Here is a 21,814-nt window from a genome sequence, read left to right on the forward strand (position 1 = left end):
ATTCTTTAATACATAAGCAAAATTTAATGAATTCACAACTACAAGTGCTAAATATTATCCCCACCCAATCTAGCACCATACTTTTATACTGTACATACAATTAAAGACACATAAATACTCATCTGTATACTATCCCAACAATTTCAGGATTTTTTAAGATCACACAAACAGTCACGTAGTTTTTTCTATAGTATATTAGCACTCACATTATTAAACATCGTTTGAATTCCGTTCACAATCGTATTTACCCTGTTGACAATTTATAACTTGTACAATTAACATTAGTCGGTTATTTTCAACAGTAAAAAAAATCTATTCATTGCAACTTCCATAAATGTACAATTCACATTTGACAAAATGTGATCTGGTAAATACCACACAAGAAATTAACAAGGTTGTTTTTAAAATGACAACATTCATTGTATATTTAATAGACAAATGCAAAAACAATATAAAATTTTGTGAATTATTTATATATATATATAATATGTAATGTCGAATGAATAAAATTCATTCATATAAACAACAAAAAAACAACTTTTCTATCAAATGCAATTTTTTGTTTACAAGTTTTCCTACCTAAAAATTAGCCCTGAGGATAAAAAATTGCTCATGCAATGCAGACAGAATCCATATTTAAAGATTTCACATTAATTATTATAATAGTAATAAACATCAAAGATTTTTCTTTGTTAAAATATTCCCAATTGTACATCACAAAAATCTTTTTTCTTTTTCTTTATTCAACAAATATAACAGCCCAAAACATGAAGAAAAAATGTGTAATAACTGGCCATATATAATGTATAAGTGTGAAGTGGTGAAATTATTTAAAAATTGCTGAAAATGCATTTTAATTGTATTGAATTTGGTTTAATGTTTCTACTATAATGGCCAAGACCAAGTAATGGTTAACTAACTCTGATTAAAATTTTTTTAAATATTTAAGAGTTGAAGAAAACGCAAGATCAAGATTAGCGCACACAGAATTTTTCGTATAAATTACGTTATCCAAACATCAACGTGACCAACTTTTAATAGATACGAGCACACTTTTTCTTCTAAACTTTTAAATTGCATTTAATAAGTAGATTTACATTCATATCTAGTACAGGTCTCTCGAGTTTTTAGCTCTTAGTTATACTCTTGCTTTATGATGTTTCTGTTTTCTTTGCTAGAAATTACATAAATTAATTTACTACACTTCATAATTAAAATTTTATTATGCAGATTCTAGTCTGGGCTATAGGGACTTGGCTTCTTCTCCCTCCTATCAATCCTGTTCATATTATATATATATATATATTTTTAATTTAGTTTTTCGTTTGGCATTTTTAAAATTAAATAACATATGCTACTGATGAAGTTGTATATGTCAAAGCTTGCCGACACCACAGAAGGTAAGTAAAGTACTTCAGGTGCATTGCTTAAAGGCCAAAAATATATCACTGACCTACCTATAATGCCTCCCTTTTCAGGCTTCACCACTGTTCTTACATTGATGCTACTTTCACTTGCATAAATATGAATTATTTCACATAGTAATTACATAGTTTGCTATCTAATGACTAATTTATCTTTTTTTATAGCTGTTATAAACAATATTGAAGACTATTCTAATTTGACGAGGCAATGATACGTCAGTCGTAACTGGGTGTATTCGGTCACATTAATGCATGGATAACATAACTTTAAAATAATAAGTCATCTAAAACTCACAATAATTATTTAAAATGTAATATTTAACAATACTTTATATCACAGAATTATGTTTAATATGATAGAAATTTAAGATTTTTAAATATATTTCTTCACTATTTCCAATTCAATTATAGTATTCCAATACCATTACCGCAGAAACAAATTTTGCATTAGATATACTTATTAACAAATAAACAGAATAATTGAATCAAAATTCAATTTATTTTTTTAATATTTATAATCAACTAACGTATTTCAATATTAAAAGAATGGGACATTACCAATATAAAGAGCGTCCGTGAAAGATGTAACCCGTCGTTGATAGATTCTATACACAGTTCTAAATCAATAATTTAAACTAATATTTTCTCTTATTCGCTATCATTTGGAGAAACTTTACAACTGAAATTACTGTACTAAATATATTATAGATCCCTAAATATATATATTATAATGTAAGGAGAATAAACAGAAAAATCATTTAGACTTGGAGTATAATTTGAAAGAGGAAGTATACTGTCTATTTACATACAAAATAAAACTTACTTAAATGACAACCTATATGAACTAAAACTGAATTAATATAAGATTCTTTCTACCATCTTTAGACATTGAAGATAGAAAGATATCTTACGTTAATTCAGTTTTGATTCTTGCAGATCTAAGCAAATTTCATTTTGCGTATAGACAGATATTACCAGAAATGTAGAACGAGGGTAGAAAGATGATATATCTGAGATACTAAATGAGAAAGAACACACAAATTTTCCTAATAAAATGACAATTTTTTAATTATATACTAAGAAAAGTTAAATATTAACGAGGTCAAGGCCAAAGCTTTAAACGCAAAAATGTGTACGTCGGACGTTCGGTGCCACTTTCCTGTAAGCCTAGAAGTTTGACAATGGCGTTTGGAAAGTCGGCGGAATCATGCTCGGCATTCCAAATGCCATTGTCAAACTTCTACGCTTACAGGAAAGCAGCGTCGAACGTCCGACGTACACGTTTTCGCGTTTAAAACTTCGGCCTCGACCCCGCTATTATGTTTTCTGTTTACAGATTTATATGAAATCTGAATTTTTTGGAAAGGAAAACCCATATTTATTTATAAATGTTGCATTAATATTAATACTAAAAAATGTTAAAAAAATTTACAATTATATATGTGTATATTCTCCCAGATGCCAAATCCACCCTCTCTCTCTCTTTCTGATATTCCCTCTAACCATTACAAGAATAGATTGCTGTAATATAAATTAGCGATCATTAGATTACATAGCAAACCATAAAATCTGTTCTTACTACTAAAATAATGTTCAGTTTATTTTTAAATAAGCAACTTTATCAGATTTTCAACTAATACTCTTCGAAATACTAATGAACCGGAGAAACCTTTTAATGTTCTTGATTTAAAATTATTTATAGAATCTATTCATGAAGTCACAGACAAACTTTACCACATATGTATATATTACAGACACACTATACTTTCTGATCTTTGACAATTACTTGGTTTAGCCTTTGTAAAACAAATACTATACAAATTTTTCCTCACAATCCAATTCTGCAAGGTACAATCATTCCAAGAAGTATACATTAACAGAGCCAAATCAATTTTAATTACTTTGTTGAATGTCAAATAATGATGATAATAATAATAATAATAAAATATATCTCCGAAAAATATAATTAAATAACTTCACCATTTCTCGATGTTCAATAATAATGAAAAGAAATTACAATATTTACAAATCTATCTTAAATTTTAAAAAAATAACAAATAACAAGTTGAATGCTTTGGAAAAAAAGCATGAAAATATACAATTTGTACTTAAATCTGGATGATTTTTCCATTTTTTGTACAATTTATTCTTGTTGTACAACTTCAAAAAATACAATTACGTCTTTTAAAAACCTCAAACATTATTTCTATTAAGTAATTCGAATAATGTTTAGTCTAATATAATACTTTTACAATATAGAATTAATGATTTTTTTTTAGTATTTTTGAGAAGATTTTTTTTTATATATATATATAGATTTATTTGTATATATAATCGTGTAATTAAAATAGCGTATTTTGTATTAAATTACAGGAAAATTCTTTTATATATTTAGTTCTCAGATGTTTGTTGCAATCGAAACGTAAACAGAATGGCGCATTTCCGCTGTGCATTTAACTAAAGTTTCCGAAACGATTCGTACCGGTCCACTGAAGTAATTCGCTACAGCAATAAGTATATTGCTGTATTGCTACGTTTTATACTTAAGATCGCCGTTAATTTTTGATGTCGTTATATACTTATGGAGACGATCCCTCGTATCAAACTAACATATAACTTCTAAATACTTGATTTTGTTTATGACAAGTTGATATTTAACACATCATTCAAACATTTTTCCAAATTTTATAAGATAGATGATAGATATATATTTATATATGTATGTATGTATATAGATATATATGGCCGACTCTCGGAAATTTGGACTTTCGAAATCCAGATAACGCACTGAATTCGATGGCAGCCATATTTGGTGAAAATGTCGGTAATCTCGTAATAAATTTTTCGAGGTTATAATTGTTTTAATTGTTAGCAAATACGGCAAATTAACGTCAAAAAGTATTTAAAGAATCGAGATTTACAGTTGTGTAAATCGAGATTGCATTTTTTCAGAGTTATCTGGATTTTAGAGAGTCAGTCATATTAACATTAAAAGCATTTTTTAATAAATAGAGCTAAGAAATTTGTCATTATTATTAATGTCGTTATTAATTTTTTTAAAAAGAAAAATGATTGTTTCAGCAGTTATTATTATTATTTTTTTTTAATTTTAATTAAATTGTTTTTATCACTCCCCAAATGGTAAATAATGCATTAATTTGAACTATAAAGTATAACAAACAAATTTTATAAATAAAAATTAACAGTAAAAAGGGAAAGAAAAATAAAATATAACATTAAAACTACATTTTATACTTGTAAAGTTTGCTAAATTATCAAAAATATTATAATAATTTAAATGATTTTACTGCATTCGACTTTGTTTATGCAGGAAACGACGATTTATTCAAAAGAAAAGAAAGAAAAACACTTAAAATTTATCGTTCTTACCCGCGCACAAAACAAAAAATAAAGAAATATTAAAATTATGGTTTAGGGTGCTCAGGTAAAACACTGTAGATAACATTATTTAACATTAATTTGAACAAACAACAACAACAACAACGACAACAACTCGTAAAAGCTACTTCGTAACCGGTTCAGTTCTCGTAGCTAAACCGTTCGTATTAGTACACCGAGCAGTACTAACAGAAAAACACCCTCTAATTAATTCCTGGTCCCTCAAGCTATTCTCTTTGAAGATTTCCTACAGAATTTATTTTCTTGTTTTTTTTTTTTTTAATATATATACAACATTCATAATGTTAAACATGTAGCACTGTTAAACAAAATATTTACAGATAATAAGAATTTTACATATACAAATACAACAGTTATCTAAATTTGATTTCTCGTCTTTTGGTATACGATCATTTTTAAAGCATTATCGGAAAACAGATTAGACTTAACGGCCAAGTACTATTGCCTAAATACAGATAAAATTCATAAAAGTATATCACACGAACATTGAAACATCGAGATAATACATTATGCTATAAGAATTAATACCATTATGTTATGAATTTTTCAATTTTTCTATGGCAGTCCAAATACACAGAGATATTGACATTTAATAAGTTTATTAATGGCAGTTGAATGAAAAAGTCATCTAAAAAGGATGTAAACTCTGGCAAAGTGTCTCAAAAAAGTATATAAATGAAGCAGTGTATACCCGAAACATTGCTCAACCATACTGGCAGTGTTAGTATCCTAAACCCTTAATCTGAATGATTAATGCCTTCTCTGTAAAAAAATTCTCTCTCTAACAAACGTACCTAATTCACTTGCTTAATCTCGAACGTTCTTTGATTTTTATAAATTAATTAATTAATATTGCTTACAAGAGAGAAAAATACATACTTCAGTGTTGCGAACTAAAAATTCTTTTTTCTTGTTTCTGTATGTTTAATAAATGTAGTTAAAATAGCATTTCCTTAAAGAAATATAAAAAATGTATTCATACAAGTGTTAGTATTTCTATAATCCACTTAACCTCGTCGGAAACAAAACTTCGCGACAAACTTCTACGAGTTCCAAACATTTCGCATTCAGAAGCTCGTCACAGAAGTTTGAATTTGGGAGAATAACGCAAACAAACGCCGTAAGTACAGTGTTTGTTTGTGTTACTGCTAACGGTTCCAGCTTGTTGGTAAATTATCATTAGGAGGATTAGAAGTTTTGATCCAAAAAAATACTGCATGAATAATTCATTGAATAATTGAAGCAAGAAAATTTTGAAAGAATATATTATTATTAATAAAAGTTTATAAATTTTTTAATTAATAGATATATAAACTAAAAATATTTTATGCAATTATCTAAAAGTAAATATATGTTAAAACAAAAGTTTTGTGCTTAAATAGATGCGATTAGCCATTAGTTCGTAGCCTACAGTGCACTCAAGGTGATTTTTGATGACTTATGGCGCACGCAGGATGGTATAACAGCTGTGAACCTAAAATACAATAGATAACTAAATCACAGATTAACTTATTTAGCAGATTAATTATTATAGTAAAATAGAATTCCACATTTTGTAATTAAACATAAAATGATATCTGAAGTATGTATTTTTCTGTAAGTTAAGAAATCTATAATTAAATTTCACTCTCCTTTATTGCATACATAATTTTAATTTAGCTATTATTACAATATTTAAACAAATATTTAATGTAAATCAATTAAATTCGTAATTGATTGATTCGAATTTGGTGTTATTAATACGATTATTCATTCGATAATGAATAATATAAATTTGCAACGTTTAAAAAGAATTAATTAATTACTACTCTCGCTATCTTCTTTGTCTAAAAATCCTATTTTCATTTTTTTTTTCTTTAATTTAAAACAAACATAACCTAACTTATTTGATAGATGAATATTCTTATGACAACATCCAGTGTTTTTTGGCTGCCCTTAACTTTGTACCATAAATTATCACGACTTTTAACGTTAGCACTTTTTACCCTCTACTCTAATATCGAGAGAATAGACTTATATAATTACTTAAATGTATAAGCGTTAACATCTTTTCAAATACAAATGATCCGTAATAAAAATTTTAATATTATATCAAATGAGGCAAGATAAATCATTCACGGTTTTGATATTCAAAAAGCACCTTATCAACAAAGCAAACATTTCATACAGCTTGCTATTTGAAAACAAATTATCAAGCTACTTATTGCACTAAAACTTGCATATAGACATACATTTTTATACATTCTATACATTATCAAATTTTTATTTAAAAATTATACATATATATATATATTTTATAAATAAAATTTGATAATATGCATTCAAAAATTTAAAAATTCATAAATAGTCTCATAATTTAACTTAGCAATAGTTATAATCTCTAAAAATCTGAGTAATTGACTATAATACCGGAAGTATGAATGCAATTCTTGTTATTACTGTTGTATGTTTTTGTTTATAAATACGTCAAATTTTATACTTCTATCTCCTCACCGATGGCTTTAAACAGAAGTTGTATATAAAGATCACTATAAAAGTTTCTTTTTCAAATAGAAAACACAATATTAAATATTTAACAACGTATTTTCTTTAAACATAAATGTAACAATTTTCAAGAAGCTTCACTGACTAATGTCAAGCAATCAAACATATGAAAATACCTATTCTTTTTTTTTTATAATACACTTTTTGTTTCTAGTTTAAGCGTTATAAGAGAAAATTTAAACTAAATGTGATATACATCAATAAAAGATTTGTATATATCTCTTCAATAGATTATGCTATTGAATATTTGAACATTTGTAACATAATTTAATGTGTACCTAACACCATACAAGTATATACAAATTACATGGTGTATGATGTCGGTTAACACAAATTTAAGATTTAAAAATGAAAAATTTCAAAGTGTGAAGTTAGAAATAAATAAAATGTTGGTTTGAATGTTCCAAGAATTAATAAACAAATGTAAAAAATGTGTTTAGTTAGTGTTTAATAGATAACTAACTCTATTTGAATTATTAAAGAGATAATATGGATAATATCTTGCAATTAATACTTATATAATTATAATAATTCGATAATTTTTTAAAATTTTCATAATATCGACTGTTAGAGATAACCATTATAAATTAAATGCTAACAAAAACAAACTTTTAACTACCAACAATTTTCCATAATAAATATTTTCAGCTGCTTATACTATTTTTATGTATTTGATTGTATTATTTTGTATTTCGTGTCCTATTCATTCAATCCTGTCATAATTTTAAATTTGTAAAATGTCATTTGTACGTGCATGAAGATGCTCCAGAAAACAAACTTTTTATATTAACCTGTTGATAATTGTTTTAAATAGATGAAAATGCTTATTTGTTTACTAAAAACTGCTGGAGATAAAGGTTTTACGTTAACGTTTTCGTAAGATAAAGAATATAATGTGTCATGCTATTGAAATGTTAATTAGAACATTATTTTGTTATATTTATTCTTATTATAAAAATCTGTTATAACTTAAGAATAATTTTAACTAAACTTTCTGCTTGATTTCAGTGTAAATTTTGGAATTAAACAATGCATTTTTAACCAAATAATTGCTTAAAACATTCAAAACATAAAAGATGTTTCATAATACTTATTGATTTTTACTATTTCTTTAAAAATCATTATCGTCGTCACGAGTGATAGAATTTCAAAGATTCTTCTAGAAATTGCTAAGTGGAAACATTGAACAACATAAAACATTTAACCTAAAATTATTATATACTACACACAAAGAAACTTTTATAATGATCAGTATAAGTATGCAGTTATCTGCATAAATAAAAAAATGCCCAATATTAACTAAATAAAAATTCATTTTGTCGATGGGATTTGTTTTATCATTGTATGAGATTATATATATATGCTATATAAAACAATCGGATGGTGATCTAAAAGGAAATTATCATTTTATGACAATGACAACAAGCATAAATAATAAAGTTATTAACAAAGATTGGCAGTAATTGAAATGACAGACTGAATAAAATGTTTACTATTTCAGTGATGGCCTAGTTTAAGGATCAGTAGGAGCTGCTTCAAGCATCGACATCAGAAAACTGTCAATTGGGGTGTCACCGATTAACTTGAAAAAGAAGAGGTGTTCTAGACATTTCAGTCCAATGCTTCGAAGTGCAGGTAAGCGTAACAGTAATTTAGCAAATCTTCCCGGTTGGTCAGGATAGTTTTGTTTACAATAATCTTCTAAAGCTGCATATACTTTCTCTCTCAAGTTTTCAACTTGCTGTACATATTTCAAACCTTTCACTTCTGCAAAAATATTAATAGAATGAAAGATATTAAATATTTGATTTTCTTGTAAGTTATATCTTCGGCAGTAAAAGGATTTATATAAAAGTTTATATAATACTTTAAATAAAAGATAATTTATAAATATTAAATGTATAAATCCTTAATATCTACAACAAATGATTTTGAAAAAATTTTGATATCTACAATATAAACTAACTACAGACATAAATTTGTTTACAGTTTAATTAATGAATGGAAATTGTATATACAGCTGACCCTTGATAATCCAACAGGTATGGGACCAAAGGGGTGTCGGATTACCAAAAGTGATGACATATTTGGCATTGTTTTGCTAGCAGTAGCCTACAATATTCCTACATTTTATGAGTAAAATGCTGCCTAGGTTAATGTGGAAATAAAACACCCATTTCGGTTAACTAAAACATGTTTATTAAAAGAAATATGGAAGCCAATAAATGTACATACAGTATGTATAGGCATAAATAATACAGTATGTACAGAACTGCTCACAGAAAACACAAGAAATGTGCGTCATCGTGTAAGAATTGGGTGGGGAGATTCACATCGCGACATCCTTCTGTGCAAGCAGACACGTAACGGGACGGGGACTACGGTGACCTTGACGGGAGGTGTGTCGGACTACCGAGCATGTCAGATTACAAAAGCGTCGGATTATCAAGAGTAAGATGTATATATACTTTAAATATACATACAATCTCAGTAATCTGATATATATGGGACCAGAGCAGTGTTTGATTAAGAAGATTGTCAAATTACATTGTGTTACCCAAGCATGCAAGGATTCTCACTAAATCTAGTGGGAAATTGAAGTAACCACGGGAAATTTAGTAAAAGGCACAGTATTTTTGGCGGAAAATTTTACGAGACTGATTTTTATATCAATATTTTACAGTATCTTTTATCTTTATCTTTTTTGAGCAACCTAAGATGTTGAGCAGTGCAATCTTTAACATTGTGTCCAAGCTCAAATGTTTAATTATTATAAATATAACATAATTTGGTCAAGCTACCTAGCCCTAAATTTAATAATTATAATAATTACCGCTCCAGAAGAAGATTAATCAGCTTACCTCGAAAACATATAACTTCCACTTGCCATACAGACACATTGTTTTTTGTTATTTTCCTACTTTTAGATCAATTTTGTTACTTTGATCATTATTATTATAGTTCAAAAAGAACATGGTTAATCAGACATAGTATAGTTAATTTTCTTAAACATAGTTTCTCTTACATATGATTATATATTTAATTTTTAATTTAAATTTATCAATATAATCACCAATGTGAGCTACACAATTAAGTTTTAAATTTGAATAATTTTTATAAATGGCTCACTTCTCTAAATTTCTTTGTAAATGTTACAAAATTATTAATTACGATTAATCATTTTTAACCATGTGATGTTCATCAAACAGGTAAAATTACACTCAAATGCCTTTTCCAAAGTATCGCATGAAGAGACAATACTCTTATTTGAAAGAATTATGATTATTCTGAGACTTAATAGAGTGAATGTGCAGAATGAATCTTGGTTTAAAATTTAAGAAAGATCCAATTACATTCTTAAATTTTAAATCAGTTTTTTAAAGTAAAAGATCAATGTCTTTCACTTAAAAAAAAAAATCATTTACTATATATTCTAATAAAGAAACCTTTTGAAAACTCAAGCAATCTATAGAAACATTTCTATAGATTAATATTTCAGAGTTTTCAAAATGTAAAGAGTTCTCTTTAAATTTCTACAACATTGAAGAACTTTCAAGTTACAAGATAGCTGCTTTTTTTTTCCTTTATCAATAAAGCATTTATTTTTCTCTAGTAAATCCAAGAAGTAAATATTCAAATTAGAATTTTCCAATAAAAAAAACCATTTATATATATCAAAAAACATGGTTATAGCTGAAATTCCTTTCAAAAAGGGGATACGATCTTTATATGTAAAGTTTATCAAAACTAGTAGAGATGGGAAATATCTACAGCAAATGCCCATTCATTATTTGGAATAAAATGCAAACTCAGTCATTTAAATAATACTCGGCGGGGAAAGGAAAGTCACATTCTTTTCTTCAGTTACTGAGTAATGAGAAAGGAAATATAAACATCCCAATATATTATAATATATCGGGATATATTACAATATAGCTTCACCAACTGTTGTATATCATCAGGCTAAATATCCGTGATATTAATTTCGAATTACTTATTAATTTGTCACTAGAAGGAGGCACAGGTTAACCAACGATGGTTATATCATATGTTAAATATACCTGGAAGAGGAAATAAGATCAAAGGTCCAGGTAACATAATTGGCATCACATCCACACAATGAATGGGAGTTGTGGGTTCGAGTCCCGCTCGGAGTCTATTCTTTTCTTTCAGTTTATTTTAAAATTATTTAATTAAATTATAATTATTAAATTTAATACAAGATGGCACCTAACACCTTTCTCTAGTGACAAATTAATTAATAATTCAAAGTTATTATCACTGATATTATACGACAGTTGGAGAAAGAAAGTGATCCAATTCTAGCAGAAATCAAAATCTAACTTTTTATTTGTAATGATAAAAATGGAGATAATTCAGGTTTATAGAGATCATAGAAGAAAAAAACTAAATAATAGAATATTTGAATATGAAGCAAATATAGACGGATGAAATAACAGTAACAGACTGATCGAAGCAAATACACCAACAACTGCCATAAATGATCAGGCTAAATTTTGGATAAATGATTATAGATTAGAATATTTTTAGACTTATTGAAGAAATCTCAAATAAGAACAGAATGGTATTAACTTCTCAAATGACAATAAAATGTCTTAAGCTTGACTGAAAAGATGGTTTCATTACTGTCAAATCAACTTGGATGCACGAGAGAAAGAATACATTATGCATGCCGAAGATTCTGATTGCTTATCTTTCTATCCACGTTTCGTATTTTTTGCGTATCTTTTTTTGTATGGAATATCCATCAGCTATCTGTATTTAAAAGCCAATTTGAATAGAGATGCAAGTTGTAAGCTGATTTTAAATTGTAATCACAAATTCATGCCTCTAGAGCAGCGGTCGGCAACCTTTCTCACCTCACAGACCACTAAACTCACAATTTTGAATTCCGCAGACCACTATCATGAATTTTTTTAAACGACACAAAATCTGTAGAATAATGATCATAAATGTTCAATTTTACTATATTAATGTGAAACTCTCATGTTTAATTATAACAAATTAATGCTTGTTTGAAATGGATTCTTAGCGCTTTTCCATGAAGAACGACAATTGCACTCACAATATTGTTTATTGTTCATTATTTATTGATAACAATCACTTCGTATTTGGTTTTAGATTCGAATAAAAACCCCCAATGAGTGAAAAAAAGCAACTAAGTGTTTTGCATTTCTTTCGTAATCCTTTGCATAAACTTCAGTTGATCAATGTCAAAATTTCTCCGCGGACCACCGGTTGCCGACCATTGCTCTAGAGCTATGGGACAAATTATTCAAAGATTTTATTTTTGTTCTAGCAATTTCTTGAGAATTATATGCATAAAAATAGCCTTTTAGAACTAATACAATAATGTCCCAAATGCATTTCTTTAAACATATTTATTTTTATGTTTAACTGTATTTCTAATTAATTCATATTCTGTTTTATTATTTCTACTTTTCTTCATAGTAACTTTAAATGTTAAAATTTCATTATGTTTCTAAGGAAATATATTTGGAAGCATTCTCTTTGTAATGACATTCTATTGTTTTGAATGTTTCTTAAGATGAAAAAAAGTTTGAAAATACCTAACCTTAAATAAACAGGAAAAAATACAAGAAAATTCTTAAAATTTTAGCACTTTCAGAACAAACTGTTTATAACGAAGAACAGTTTTTTTTTGTACATCTACTGACTCCATAGGCAACAATAAATAATCTAAAAATATTCAGAAAGCTAAGAAGTCCTATTTATACTGCATGATAAAATGTCTCAGTATCAGATCTTATATAACAGTTTTAATTCAAACAACAAAATGTACTCATGTTCAACAGCTGTTCAAATATTACATTAAGATTTGAAAATATTCAAACTATTTCAACAAGTTTATTAGCTCAGAATATAAGAAAATAGAATAAAATAACAAACTAAAACAAAATGGAGTACTTAAAACTCAATATGAACAAAAATATATAATGGTTAAAATAAACATGAAATGTGTAGCACTAGTTTTCTTGAATTATTGCAATTTTTATCTCATTCAGTATATTAAAAAATGTCTTGATCCAATTTCCTTGTGTTTCTTTATAGGATTACGATAATCGATAAAACTATATTTATTTCTTTTGTTTTTTAAATTGGCTGATGAATTAACACATTAGTAAAAATATATAGAAAGACTAAAATGTCTTCACTTTCACCATGTCCAATCACCAGGAATGACAATCTTCCACTGCAGAGAGAACCTTTCTTTAGAAGCTATGCAAGGTCGACTCTGCAGTGGAAGATTGTCATTCCTGGTAATTGGACATATCAAAAGTGAAGACATTTTTGTCTTTATGTATTATTACTAATATATTTATTTTGTGCTAGTGGAAAAGCATTTCATTTAAAAATTATAACAACATATCTTGTATAAATCTAAGTTAACTCTTTAATAAAATAATAATTAATATTCTGAAATTGTTTCAATAAACAATGATCCCTGTGATTATGTTTTGGTGCAACTTAAGAAAAAAACGAAAAAAATGGCTGATGGACAATCACACCATCTTATTGAAGGCTGATAAGAACAAGACATTGATTATATTGAAACAGGATAAGTACAAATTGTTTCTGTTCAAATACATCAAGGATACTGATTATATAGATAAATTACAAACACATCACAAAAAATATACATACAATGCTTGCCAAGAAGTTGAACATGGACAGGGTGGTGGTCGCCTCACCAGACACTCCTAAGCTATTTGCTTTCACTAAAACCCATACACTAGTCACTTCCCTCAGACCCAGAGTAGACAAAGTGAGATTTCCTATATTATTGCTAGAAAATGCTGTAGGCAGCCATGCATCAAATTTTTTAAAAACTATAGTTAAACTGTCAGGAACTCCATTGAAATGGTGGATACCTTCCAACAACTGAAATTAACAAATAACACTTTTGATACAGTGATTTCATTTACTTCTATCAATCAGTAAAACTACAACCACGTTCTTGAAACCTCAGGGATCTCTTATTAGAAAAAATAGATGAACCCAAACATCACCATCAAATCTTAGAGCTCATACACATTTTCTGTTACACTTTCTTCTTTCAATTTACCACCATCACGTAATTACAAAAGTGTGGAGTCCCAATAGGCAGCATATCAGGGGACCAGTGCAAAATGGTTGTATACTGTTTAGAAGGAAAAGTTATGCTGATAATCCTGCAAAATATTATTGTTTATAAGAAATATGTTGCTCATCTGTTGGTAATATAGAAAACATGACTATCATTCGTAAGCTTTTTAAAGCTTACGAATGATAACCCCTAAGAACTATCCCTTAAGCTAGATCAATCAAGCGACAGTAAGGATCATTTTTTGGATATTAGCTTTCATCTTATCAATAGCTGCATACAAACATGCATCTTTCACAAACTAAACCAGATATTGCTCTTTATTCCAGCAAGTTCATGTAATCCATTCTTATACGAAATAGCTGCCTTCAGAATGTTTACAAAAAAGGGCATTTACACACTGTGCAAACATGGAAGATACATTAAAAGAGAAAGCATTTGGAAGCTGTTGCAATAAAGCACAGTTATCAAAAAAACCCAATCCATGATCTTGCTAAACCTTACTCCAATCCACAACTCCCAACATATCAAACATACTAACCAAGAGAGCTTCAACAATATATAGATTCGATCTTTTAACCCATTATGCATAGTTGTTAATATAACCATGCTTTATCACAACTTATGCAAAGAAATAGTAACCAGCAGTGGTGATAAATAATCCTACAAATGCATCCCCAGTATATATAAATTACTCCAATGGGAAAGACAAGGCTGACAAATGCAGAGCAGCAGGGGTTTACATGGCGAAGGACAACAAATCTGTAATACATCGGTGAAGACAATATATTCGAGGTCTTTTCTTGATACAATGCTCAATCCGTAAAAGGCTACAAAAACATCAATACGATAAATGGAAAAGATTTCACTGCCCTGTTTATTTGTGCCTCAGAAAATGATGTACAGGTAGACCCCAAAAACCACTATAATTAGGCAATCCCAGCATACCAACCATCTCAGAATTCTAGAAGTGTTAGAAATTTACAAAACTGAAATAAAAAGTGGGTACATCAACTCAAAAAAGAAAAAAGCCTCTCATATTCTTGGCAGTTCTTTTACAATAAATCAGGGTCATCTGCTATACTTTCAGAGCTACTATGCAATTTTATGATTACATGGAATATTTGTAAATTTTATTAATTTTAACTTATTTCTCATATACGTTAATTGGTATGAAATATATTATCAAACTTCTCTTTATTTGTAAAATATTTTGCTTTATATTTCACATTTTAGAAACATAATGTAATAATTTTTAAATTTATATCTTGTTCTTCAACACATTCCAATTTTAGAAAGTTGAATGACCCGAAGAGGATCCGCTCGTAATCAAAAATGTCTGTCAAAATATTTTTGAAATTATATTAAATTTCTTAGTGGATTTACAAAGGTTGTCTGTGGTGTTCTGTGTCCTTAATAAAATTTATTAGAATATAGAAAGATATATTTAATTATGTTAGACTACCTGGATTATAGAGAACAATGGCTCGGAGACATCCCAATTCTGTCTTATCCATCTTCATCTCTCTCATTTTAGCTACTAACTCTGTAAGGACTCTATCAAATATGGTCCCGACACCAGCACTATGGGCACTATTTCTATGTACAACAAGTCCCGTAGCAAGAACGATACCGTCTTTCACATTAATGGACCGATGAGAAAAGGCAGCTATTAGTAATTCATTCCAACCTATAAAAAAGATTATACGTAATAAATAAATTTATTTTCCATTTTATTTTAAATATATTAAAAATATATATATATGTTTATTTAAAAAAATCAAAAAAACTTATAAACAATAAAATTGTGCACGTGAAAATTTACATGTATAAAGCATAAATTTCTAAATCTTTTTTAAAAATGGAGTATCAAAAATTTTTAACAAAATTTAATACTTAAATAATATCAAAGTGTCATTTCAGTATTAAATTTAAAATTGTTTTCACATTATCATAATCAAAATTATCATTTAATAAATAATTTAGCGCACAAAAATTACAACTGTAAACGATTGATACTGAAGAGACCACAACAAGAGTATTCAAGTCGCGACATCTGTCAAATGCAACACCCAGTTGTATTGCAAATCTTTTAACTACCTGTATATGTGAAACTTTGTAACAACTTCAGTATGTATGCAGTGCTGGTTTATTATTAGTTGGAGATATGACATTTCTAATGTTTTAATTATTAAAACTTCTTCAGAGTATCTTTTAATTTCCATTTTTATGTAACTGGCTGATTATCTCTTCAACTACTCAACAGAAAACTTTTCTAATGATATACCAGTGACAAATTATTTCATCTTATCACCATATCTTTAAAACAATCTTTTAGCCTAGGTTAACAGATCATTCTGAATATATAAACACAATACACACACATATATATATATATGTATATATAACTCTAAACAAAATCATATTTAGTAAGAAAACCTCAATATACGAGGGTAATCCCAAAAGTAATGTCTCCTATTTTTTTATTTATTTAAATACAAAGAAACGTTTATTTTCAATAATGTTCATATCATTTTAAAGCTTGAACATTTATCTATTTTTCTACGTAATTGTCATTTCGGTCGATGCATTTTTGTTTGTGCTGTGGCAATTTTTGCACGCTTATGTCACACCAGCTCGCCGCCATATCGTGGGACCCATCTCGTGCTGGAATGCTGGGTAAATCCTGTTGGGTATATAAGTTGTAATCGCAGAGTGAGAAACTAATAATGGATATTTATCATAGTTGGTAATTTGAACTGTATTGTTTATTTTAAAAAATAAGCCCTACTGAGGAGGCCAGTGTACTGGCAAAATGCATTTGGGGATAAGTGTGAAGTAATAAAGTGTTTTTCTCTCTACAAAAAACTGGTTTTTTTTTAGCCTTTTTAATTCTGATTCTATTTCATTTTTAGTAAATGTTTTAGAGTTGAGAAATCATTAGTCCTCCATAAGTCAGAAAGGAAGGAAAATTTGAATTTTCATCTACTTGCTTATAGTACAATTAAGTAAGATAAATAAATTCCGACTCCATTGTTTTAAATAATTTATTTATTTTTATAACTCCCTGTTGAGCTGTCTCCTTGTTCTGCTTCTGCAGGTGACTCAAATCGTCCCTAATTATTGGATGGACAAAATCCTGTAAATAGGGCCAAACACAAATGCCCAATGCTGGAACTGAAAACCGAACTATCAAGAAAGTTCGTCTCTAAACCAAAAGAGTTTCCTGCCAACGATTCAGAAGAAAATAAGGAACCAAAATGAGGTATTATATTTAACTCGAATATGTAAACTCTCTCTCTCGCCAGGATAGATTTAGTGGATTGAATTCAGAGGTTCTCTCTTGGGTAATTGTCAAGATGGAGATTTTTCTCATTATATACTGTTCTTGTAGTTTTTATCACATATATATATATATATATGTAAATAAACATTTTTATCATCATCATCATTCTGTCTTATGAATGCATAACTCCATCATTGACCCACATATCTCATATAGCAATTAAACTAAACCCTCCTAAAATTCAAACCGATTTTAACATATTTTTTCCACTCAGAAGATGATAAATTTGCAAGTTAAAGATGCAAACCAATTTATCCTAACTGGTGTCAGGACTCTCAGGGAAAGATTTTACGGATCTTTCTTCATTTCTGTTTCCATCCTGAATGTGGAACAAGGTTATCTCGGAGCCCTGGGTTCTCACAATATATATTGGAGTTATTGCAGATTTTTTACTTCAATTTCGCACACACATAGTAGTAGCTAGCAAGATTTGCAATGCAAATCCCAAAAAGTTATATAAATATGATAGTTATAAAATATTAAGTTGACATTTATCTAAATCTGTAATCTATTATAATCCATTTTTGTTGTGCATTTCTATTTATTATTTTTTGTTTATATCTTAAAAAATATTGTATCTTCTCTTTCTACATGACTTGCTCTAACCATTTATAAACAGTGAAGAATTTTATACCTTGATTTTTAGCCAGTTTGTATCGGTTTTAAAGTTTTATGTTTTTACTCCTTTCATTTGTCAATTTTTTCTATATTTTTAGCAAGTTTTATTTTTTCATTTTATAGTTTTACTATGTTTTTAACACTTAGTTAATCCAGTTGTCATTATTAGTTATATTACAGTTTTATCATTATATGTAATAACGACCGAAGAGGAGCATATGGTCTGAAATGCAATTCCTTTTTTAAGAAATAGAAAATAAAATCTATTTTTTTCCATTGAAAAAGTGTTCCTTTATAGTAAGTTCTCTGTAGCAAATTGTGCTTAATTCCAAAGAACATACAACCGAAAGAGAGAACAGCAAGCGATCAAGTACCATTTATAAACAATCACTTTATTTATAATATTTATTACATCAGTAAATTGACCATAACAATAAAAACAAACAGCCCATTAAAAACAATACAGAGTAATAAAAAATTTTTTTAAAATAGCAACATACTAAAGTAAATAAGAGAGAATAAAATTTTCAATTTGAACAATTGTTTGTCACCATTCAGCCTACTAAATGATAAAGAATTTTAAAATGAGAAATCATAAAATAAGGTTTAACGTTTGTAGTGACTGATATTGTGTGTTATGCACCGGTTACAGGTTTTTTGTGAGCAACATTTTATTTTATATACCCGGTGTGCAGTTGTTCGTCATTATTAAATAAGGTTTAGTTTATTTGTATACAGCACTGCAACATGTACGCTATCTGTCAAGGGGAATGCTTTCCGGGAGGATTCTAAGGAAAACTGGCCTCTATTTAGGTGTTACAAATGTGAAGAAAATCTGGGAAACTCCAGCCTGTTGGCCAGGAGCAAATCCATGACCAACTATCAGTATTTAGTGGTTTTATGACACGGCCACTGATGGGCACATAAAATAAGGACTCTTCTATTTGCCTGATTTGAGGACCACAGTAAAAAAAGACTTTTTTTGGAAATATCTAATTATAATTAATATAAATTGTTATGAATTGACAAAGTCCAACTTATGTATGTATTAATTTTTTAATCAAGAGTCACTGCAGTCCCCACCAAGTAAAAAAGACATTTAAACAAATGAATTTTATTTAAAATGTTACTCAGAATAACAAAATCCAAAACTTATGCCAATTAAAACTTATTATAACAATTTTTCTTAACGGCATATCGAAAGCATTTGGTCGGTGCTCAGCGTCAGCCACTGAGCTCCCACCGAACTGTTACATCATGTTAGGTTGCAACATAGTGACAGTTTAAATATAATCGAACATCGACAAAAAACCTTTAAAATGCAGCTTTTTATTAACTAAATGAATGTTTTCAGCCATTTGAATGACCTTCCTCAGGAATAAAATGAGAAGTACTGTATCCAGTGCATTATGCGAGATGGTTCTGAGAACTTTAGAGAAGGCCATCATACCAAAATATGCAGTACATGTCTTAATATATGCATGCTATGTTGACGACGTCTTCTTTATCTGGAATGAAAAACCAGACATACAACAATTTATCAGAGACATCAATTCCAGCAAGTTTGGCCTAGAACTCGAGATAGAACAAGAGAATGATAAAACTATACATTTCCTAGACATAACAATAGAAATAGAGAAAGGAAGACAAATTGCTACAAAAGTGTACAGAAAGCCAACCTATAACCCGTTGTTAATACCATGGACCTCCCACGACCCAGCAAGTTATAAATTAGCAGCATTCCGGGCACTTATAAAGAGAGCATACACACACTGCAGCAAAGTACAAGACAGAATCAAAGAATTAGAGCAAATCAAAGAGCTAGCTAGGCAATTCGGAGCCAACTAGAACACGATAAAAGCCATCAGTAACAAAAGAAGAATAGAAGTTAATGAAATTAATGAATGAGAAACAATACAAGAATACACCATGATGGAATACACGGCACCCCTAAGCAATATTTACAAAGAAATAGGAGCTGCAACAAACAAAAAGATAATTTTTAAAAGGAATCCAACAATATTCCAAGTGTCACATATAGATAAAGAAGACATAGACCAGAGCCTTATTGCAGGAATTTATAGAATACCTGTACAAGACGAAAGGTGACAAAAAGAGCTCTACTACAACAGAGCCACAGGGAGGTCCATAAAAGAAAGGTTAAAAGAACATAAAAGGAATGTATAGAAAGAACAGCCAGTCACTGCACTAGCAACATACATTATAGCAGACCCAACAGAGGTAGTAGTGAATTGGGAAACAGCTAGAGTAATTCAAAAGATTCAGGACAAGAGACACCTTAAATACGCAAAAGCATGGCAAATATACAAGACTAACCAAGAAGAAGGACAAGCAATAAACTTTAGTTAATTGAGTAAAGTCTCGGCAGCATGGAGAGCAGGCATAATCTGAATACTTTAGTATAAAAAGGGATGAATGAACGGTTAAGGAATTAGGCACAGTTGTGTTAATGTTTTAGTTATTTATATTTTATTGTTATTTATTTTCATTTTATATTTATATATCGTTTATATATATACTTGTACAAGTAACCCGTACATATTGTATTTTTATGGGCTTGCGCACTATACAGCTATGAAAATTCAAATGTTCAAAATCGTTCCATAACAAACTTCATTTTATAAAAATTGAAAGCAATCGATTTTTATTCTTGAGGAAGATCATTCAAATGGCCGAAAACGTTCGTTTAGTTAATAAAATGCTGCATTTTAAAGGTTTTTTTGTCGACATTTGATTATTATTTAACTGCAGTTTGAAGAGAGTTTAAATATATTTAGACATAAACAGATGACATCATCATTTTGTTACATTATTGTTTCTAACAACAAAGTTCAGGCCAATTTCCTCTACGGTGATTTTGTTAAATTTATAATTATAGACCTGAAGTAACTAGGTCTATAATTATAAAAGTATAAAGTATAAAGTATATAGGCCTAAATTGTCTATCCATATTTGTGCTGACTTCTCAAAGACTTTGTAGATTTCTATCCTTTCCAGGTGTTTCAGCTGAAGCAGTTCCATCACATGGTATAGTAGTCACATACGACAAGACCCTCCGTTCTATCTATAAGAAATAGCCTGATATAGTAAGCACCGAATTGTTTTTTTAGAAGAAACCCTACAATTTTCTCACTTCTTAGAAATGAAAAAGACCCTATTGAGAGAAAGTGCCTCGGCCAAAATACCCGGAAAGGGTAGAATACGACTGAAACTTATTATCCAAACTAACAACTGAATTTAAAAATGTGCCTTTATATGATTACTTCCATTGGTTTGATGCAGTTAAAACCAAACCTAATCAAGCATTTAATAAGA

General features: G+C 28.7%; 1 protein-coding gene across 5 annotated transcripts in view; it reads right to left on the bottom strand.

Moving 5' to 3' along the window:
- Positions 1–7,956: 7,956 nt before the first annotated feature.
- Positions 7,957–21,814, bottom strand: part of LOC136987373 (retinoic acid receptor RXR-alpha-B-like) — an 83,169-nt gene continuing 69,311 nt past the window's right edge. For 2 of the 5 annotated variants that reach the window (XM_067285108.1, XM_067285112.1), the window contains 2 exons: positions 15,980–16,204; positions 7,960–9,155 (listed from right to left, as the gene is read on the bottom strand). In XM_067285108.1, the coding sequence (XP_067141209.1) occupies positions 8,902–9,155; positions 15,980–16,204 (479 nt within the window). In that variant the 3' untranslated portion in view covers positions 7,960–8,901. Of the gene's footprint in view, positions 9,156–15,979; positions 16,205–21,814 lie in introns of all 5 variants that reach the window. The other 3 variants (XM_067285109.1, XM_067285110.1, XM_067285111.1) reach the window with 3 other exon arrangements.

This window comes from Centruroides vittatus, unplaced genomic scaffold (assembly GCF_030686945.1).
Source record: "Centruroides vittatus isolate TY-2023 unplaced genomic scaffold, ASM3068694v2 scaffold_1519, whole genome shotgun sequence".
In the NCBI taxonomy this organism is placed as follows: domain Eukaryota; kingdom Metazoa; phylum Arthropoda; class Arachnida; order Scorpiones; family Buthidae; genus Centruroides; species Centruroides vittatus.